The 7,149-nt window shown below is 32.1% G+C and overlaps 1 protein-coding gene across 1 annotated transcript in view; it reads left to right on the top strand.

The window, feature by feature from the left end:
* The first annotated feature begins 4,007 nt into the window (after positions 1 to 4,007).
* Positions 4,008 to 7,149, top strand: part of LOC127745508 (bidirectional sugar transporter SWEET11-like) — a 5,780-nt gene continuing 2,638 nt past the window's right edge. Inside the window, exons 1-4 of the mRNA XM_052258284.1 lie at positions 4,008 to 4,841; positions 6,376 to 6,586; positions 6,697 to 6,858; positions 7,115 to 7,149. Of these exons, the coding sequence (XP_052114244.1) occupies positions 4,804 to 4,841; positions 6,376 to 6,586; positions 6,697 to 6,858; positions 7,115 to 7,149 (446 nt within the window). The 5' untranslated portion in view covers positions 4,008 to 4,803. The remainder of the gene's footprint in view (positions 4,842 to 6,375; positions 6,587 to 6,696; positions 6,859 to 7,114) is intronic.

The raw sequence follows: 7,149 nt of genomic DNA, 5'->3' as shown, positions 1-7,149 counted from the left end.
AGCTTGCCATGGAAAGGAGTAAGAAGGATTGGATGAAGACAGTAGGAAAGCAGAGAGACGGAAGGGAAGGCATCTTCATGCGCTTATCTAAAATTCCTACCAATGAATTACATAAGTATCTCTATCTTTATCTTTATGTTTTATGCGTTTATCACCATACCCATTTGAGTTTGCCTGACTAAGATTTACAAGATGACCATAGCTTGCTTCATACCAACAATCTCCGTGGGATCGACCCTTACTCGCGTAAGGTTTATTACTTGGACGACCCAGTGCACTTGCTGGTTAGTTGTGCGAAGTTGTGTTTATGCCATGGTATTGAACACCAAGTTTTTGGGGTTCTTTACCGGGGATTATGAGAGTTGTGAAAAGTATTGTTCACAATTTCGCGCACCAAAGAACCATAGTGATATTGATAGTGATGGAGCTTAGGTTATGTGTTCCTATTAAATTAAAAAAGTTTTCTTCTACTTTTGATCTTTTTAATCAATATATCAAGCTGAAGAATAAGAATATTAGGTCTTAGTATATCAAGTGTAAACCTTTTGAACTATTGAATGCGCACATTATGTTCATCCACTTTTGCCTTCCTTTTGAGGAGTGTTGTTCGTTTGTGTAAAATTGCTCAAGGAAGATGCAAAATTATTGGAATCACAAGTTCACCTCCAAGGAAGCAGTTTAAGCCAGAACCTAACTGAAAACGAAATCATAACCCATTTTGAGGATTAGGAAATAGGAACCCTAGGTTTTGTTGTAGTGCAGCGGCGATTACAGCATTTTTAGTTTGAAAGAAAAATCTTGTTTAAGGGATGACCCAAGATATAAATATGTGAGACACAAGGATAGGGAGATTTTGTTCAATAAGTATATATCTGGATTAAAAACTGCTGAACATGCTGCAGAATGAGAGAACAAAACCAAAAGGGAGGAGCGGCTGGTATAGCACTTTTGTGATACATCTCAAGATGACTTTTTTTTATAACGTAGTTCATTCTCTGCATTTATTATTTGTGTTGATTTATTGCTTTAGTCATATCCTGGCGTTCACTCAGCAGTTTATTTTGAATAGCTTTTTTGACATGTTAATTATATTCAAAATATTGAGGGAGAGAGAACGGGAGCTTCGGAAAAGGAAGGAAAGAAAGGAGCTGGAAATGGAAAGGGTACAGGTGAAAATTTGAAGAAAGGATGCAATCACTTCTTTTCAAGCTTTACTTGTGGAGACAATCAAAGACTCTTTGGTATAACTTTCATTCTATATGTGGTACCATTAATCTTATTGCTATCTTTAGGATGAGTTTGGTATGTAGTTAAAATGGAGAGAGAAATTATCTAGATCTATGTGCACAAAAATCTTGAATCCATACATAGCTCACCCCTAAAGGATGTACGGACTCTTCTCTAACACTTGATGGTTGAAATTTGAAAGGTTCTATACTTTTATTGCTTATGGGTAATATCAATTATTTCATGGGAGGTTGTCTCTTAACAACAACAATAACATGATATTTAAGGGAAAAAATATAAAATTTGAGGAGCTGATATGAGAAATAAAATAGTGGAGCCAATTATAGGAAAAGGAGAGGTAGACACGAAATAAGGATGCAATGACTTGAGGATAGATACTTAGTGAAAAAGAGAGTAGAGAGGGATTCAAATGATCCAAGGGGAGAGATAGAGAACATGCATCGCTTTTTCTTTTCTTGCAGGTTAGCATGGAATTTATGGACTGCATTATTGGAGCTTAGAGACAAATTTGAATATGGCCAGGAACAACTAAACAATGCTTTGAAGCTTGGCCAGTGGCGGGTATAGCAAAGAGTGAAAAAGGTATGAGAGTCTCTATTTTTGTAAAATATGGACTATATCAAGAACAAGAAATAGCATTATTTTTCAAAATAAGACTTTAAACTTTGATGAGATGAAGAATGAGGTGTTATATTAGCGAGATACATGAGAAAAGGAAAGAGAAATCCGAGCAAATGGGGTGGAAGAGATAGGTGGAATCCTATAATATAGCTGATTTGTTATTGATTTTATTGTTATTTATGTTGTTGTTTTTGTTTGTTTTGATTTGGATAGTTTTGTTTTAAAAAGTGGTTAGAGATTATACTGTGATGCAGAACATGGGATTGTATGCTGTTTGAGAACTTGATGATTTTAATTATATAAAAAAAAGTCATCCCAAAAAGAAAAACACGCAGATACTAAGGGTTGAAATATATTAGAATCCATTAAATTTTTCTTGGAAGCTGGGAGATCCCATGAGAGAGGATGATTCTTGAAAGATTAAGTCTCTAACTTCGAAGCCTTGATGTTGTAACAGATGAAGTTCTAAATTCTGTATTCATTGCATCATATATTAGATTGCTATAGAGTAGTACGATATAATCATATCGTCATTATGTTGTAAAATGAAAAAATACCATTCTTATGAGTTTGGCCAATGCTTCACGTCTTATTTTAATTTTTCCATGCAAATTGCAATGAGAAATTTCTAATAATTTCATTGTAAACAATTAAATATTCGTTCAAATTCATTGACATTATCAAGTTAGTTTGTCCAAATGTTGAGTGCCTCAAATAAGGAAAATAGATGAAAAATAAAATGAAAAAAATAAAAACATATGTATGATACATTTTCATCCCTTTTAATACTCAATTTTACTTACAAGCTATTTTGAATCGGAACATAACTATCATAGTGCAAAAGAAAATTGTAGTTCATCCTGTAAAAAAAATTAATCTGTTGTTATTTGATTTTGTGCAGTGTAAACACAAAAAGTGCATCCAGTATTAGTGCAATGAAAAAAGAGACATAATTTGTGAGATATGATATTAAGGATGTTTCGGTATTTTATTTGTGTGTGTAATTATATTCCTATAATTTTATATTCCATCAATCTTATTATTTTGTTTCCAAGTTACTATCTTACGAGAAAAATAAGTATGTTGAACAAGAATGTCGAAAGAATGGGATTAACTTTATCTTGAATTTCTTAAAGTGAAGAGATCCGTTTGGTCCATAAGTGGAGAGGCTTTTAGACAGATGGATATTATTCTTTAATTCTTGGAACCATATAAAAAATTGATATCCTCACTTTTTGCTTTTAGCAAAAAAATTTTTGAGTTTTTATCTTAAAGGATGTTTGTCTTCCATTTAGGATAGTGTAAGCTCTTTGATTCTTAAACTTACATTTACACATTTATTTGCTGCAAAAATTGGAGAGAGAATTTTGTTAGATCATGGGACTGGCATGATTATTGGTGAATCTGCTGTTATTTGAAAAACTTTCATTAATGTAAGTGAGTTTGTTTTACTTTTAATTATTTTATGTGAATTTTAACAAGTTAAATGTTTTTCAGTCTATTTTCAGATCAAATCATTGGGTATACTAATTAAAATAAAGCTTTCATATTTTGCTTTTTTATATAAAAATCTTAATATATTTGTTGTTTGTATGGTTTGAGATTTTGAATTCTTTTAATGTGTATTATTTATATTGTGTAACTATATTAATGTTATTTAATTTTTTTTCTTGAAAAAAGTACAGGATTCTATTAGTAGTTCAAGAATTCATACTACATGTATGAAAGATTCAGAGTTCAACGTAATCCATATAAAATTGTGTAATCAATAAAAGATATTATATTAATTTATATTTAGAATCTTGCTTAGATCCATTGTGTGGATGTTAGTTTCATTGTATTGAATACATATTTTTTTTCACGTTATGCAGGATGTTGTTTATAAGAATATCAAGTGTTCATATAGCTTACGCCTGTTGCATAACATATTAGCCCATTGACAATTAGACGGGAGCTACAACTTGCTTTTAGGAAATATTTGAATAGTATTTTGGATGAGCATATGGATAAATGTAGTGCTTAATATCTAACTTTTATTGACCGTATCATGTTTAAAAATGTTTAAAGTATATGAAAGACAATAATTATAATTTAATTTAGTAAAAAACAACTTACAATGTGTAATAGTTAAAGATATGCCTACCAAAGCCTACTCCCACACTTTCTTCCTATGGAACCCCCATCCCCTATCTTTCTACAATTCTGAGAGGATTGGGAAGCCTTTATAACAACAACATCCACAGATTTCCTTTCAAATAGAATATTTTTTTTTTGGGGGGTTCCTTAAGAGAGGGGGCAGGGCTTTAGAGGAGGAGTGAGGACCCGACTAATGGGAATCAAGACCCCTATCTCATAGGGGACCCTCTTGGAAAAATCTTTCTTTCTTGATGAATGATATGGTTTTCCATAAATCGATATGAATGGAGGATGCCTCTTGAACTTCTTAATCCAAGTTCCAGTGGTGGGCAGTCGGTGCGCTCTTTCTTGATTAACTTGGGTAAAAATGTCCGGATGAACTACATATGGTCTGATACCTATCTTCTTGTTGAGTTGGAGTGGTAGGTTATGTAGGCGCTCGAAATTGCTTCTCACTAGACAAGATGGTACAGCAATGAGGGTTCGACCCATTTCTATTTCCGGCAAAAAAGAAAAGAAAGTTGCAGACCTGCTTACATTATACATTTTATTTTTAGAGTGAAGTGAGCTCATTCAGACAGGGAGGGCGCACGAACGGAAGGATAAAACTGTCTTAATTAAACCCTTAGGAGAGTGCAGTGAACAAGCAAGGATACAGAATGAGATAAGACAGTTACCGAACAATAAACCTTATATGAAGTACTGAATGAGTACTAAGAGTGAGACAGAAACCTATCAAGTTACCCACTTCCATCAGAAAATCTACGGTGTGGTGTAGTGTAGCAATGCATTGGAAGTATGGGTACTCTAATCCCAAGGGCAATCTTCGTGAGCTTGTTATTGTAGGGATTCCAATTTGGACTCCATCTCTGAGTAGCAATACAGTGCCCAGCAACAACCCATGGACCATCGTTAAGTATCTTTTGACGCAGTTGTTTTTCCTCTGTTCTAATAACATAATAACATAGTAGTTTAAAGGAAGATCCATAAGCTCAAAATCTGGTGCACCCCAAAGCCATAATCGTCTATCTTTCAGCTCATAAAGATAGAATCGTCTACCTAGTGGTTTAATGACAATGGCATCCTAGGCATATTTGCTTCCATCTTTCATATGGAATATCAATTCTGGGATGCTTCTCTATTCTTTTCTTTTGTTTCTCTGTATATACTGGAGCCATAGCCTTCTCTTCTTCTAACCAGTTGAAGTCTTTGTCAACTTCCATTGGTTCATGCCCCAGAAGTGAAGCACGATATGAGATTTGCGTTGGCTTACCCTTCTCATAGGGCTTTATGTTCTGCTGCCTGAGTTTTCTCTTGACTGTTCTCACTTGTATTCTCCTCATTCACCGTACTCTGTTCTTTCATAGGAGTGGTCGTTGGTTTCAGAGGCACTCGAGAGCTTCTCTCACTAACTTTCTCTCTCCCTTGGTGGATTCTTATTCATTTCTTCTTTTTATGAACAATCACCGCCGTTGGAATTGTTTATAACCAAACAGCTTCATTGTTGCTGTCAGCTTGCCAAACCAGACACGTAGAGATTGCTTCAGCCCGTACAATGACTTTCGCAGCTTACAAACTAGATTTCCACTCATGGATTCATATCCAGCTCCAGGTGGCAGATCCATATACACTTCCTTCTCCAGGTCTCCGTTGAGAAAAGCATTCAGAACATCTGGCTGCATTAGAGGCCAGCTTCAATTCACAGCTAGGGGGAGCTGTATTCGGAAGGTATTAATCTTTTCTACCGGTGCGAATGTCTCATCATAGTCTTCACTGTAAACAATTATGTATGTTTTTAGAAACAATCAAATTATTGTGTAAAGATATTAAGAAATTTATTCTCCCGTTTCAAAACTTCTATGTTTTTTTTAATCTCTTTAAATACTTTGAAATAATAAAAAGGATTAAAGTTATCTTAAAAAAGTACAATAGTTTAAATAAGTTTAATTATATTGTTGTTTTTATTATGTGAGAAATATTTTACTCAAATATAATAATATATATGCAAAAGATGAATTCCTCCTCCTTAAATTGCAACGGTTAAATACCTCTAATTTGATTTAACTAATTTTTATAAAAAAAAAGTGAATTGGAATAATGCTATTTGCACATTAATTAGATTTGTTACATACAAAGTATAAATTGATTATAATAATATTATAGTTATTCTTTAAATTGAAAAAAGAGATCCATTTTAAAGCCGTGCAAGTGCACAGATTTACTACTAGTACTGATTGGAAGTATGATTTTTGTTTCTATATTATATTGATATACTATATTTTTTGTTTTAATAACAAATATTTTCTAACAATTAATTAATTATTAAAAATATTAATTAATTAAATAATATTATATTATCTTTTGATGCAGGCCAACTTTTTATAGAATTTACAAGAAGAAAACCACGGAAGGGTTTCAAGCAATTCCATACATAACAGCACTCTTCAGTTTAACACTTTGGATTTATTATGCAATATTTGTGAAGGATGCAACATTTCTCATCACCATAAATATCTTTGGAATTGTTATTGAATCAATATATATTGCCATATTCCTAATCTATTCCCCCAAGAAAGCCATGGTATGAATATTCATATAACTAACTATTGTATGTCTCCCATATCTATTATTATTATTATTATTTTTAAATTATTATAAAGTTAATAATTAATTTTATTTTTAATGTGACAGCTTTCCACAATCAAGATTATTCTGTTGTTGAATGTGTTTGGATTTGGAGCTATAGTTCTATCAACTTTATACCTTATAAAAGGAGACAAACGTGTTACACTTATAAAATGGTTTAACCTCATCTTAAACATTTGTATATTTACTTCCCCTCTTGACAACTTGGTAAGAATTAATTAATTAATTAATACTTATATAATTAAAAAATATTTTTTGTACAAACTGGTGTAATAAAAAACATACAATTAACTTTTATAATGTTTAAAAAAATCATTTTTATATATACTTATAATTAGATTTTGTTATTAATGTAAAATATTTTTTTTATTTTTTTATTTTTTTCATAGTTCGTTTATTTCACATGTTAATTATTATTATTAATCCAAAGGAACTAATTAAATATTGGAATTGATGCATGCAGAGATGTGTGGTGAAGACAAAAAGTGTGGAATTCAT

Source organism: Arachis duranensis, chromosome 3, assembly GCF_000817695.3.
Source record: "Arachis duranensis cultivar V14167 chromosome 3, aradu.V14167.gnm2.J7QH, whole genome shotgun sequence".
NCBI classification, from domain to species: Eukaryota; Viridiplantae; Streptophyta; class Magnoliopsida; order Fabales; family Fabaceae; genus Arachis; species Arachis duranensis.
Note: the sequence above shows the minus strand (reverse complement) of the source record. Positions and strands in the feature narration are given on the sequence as shown.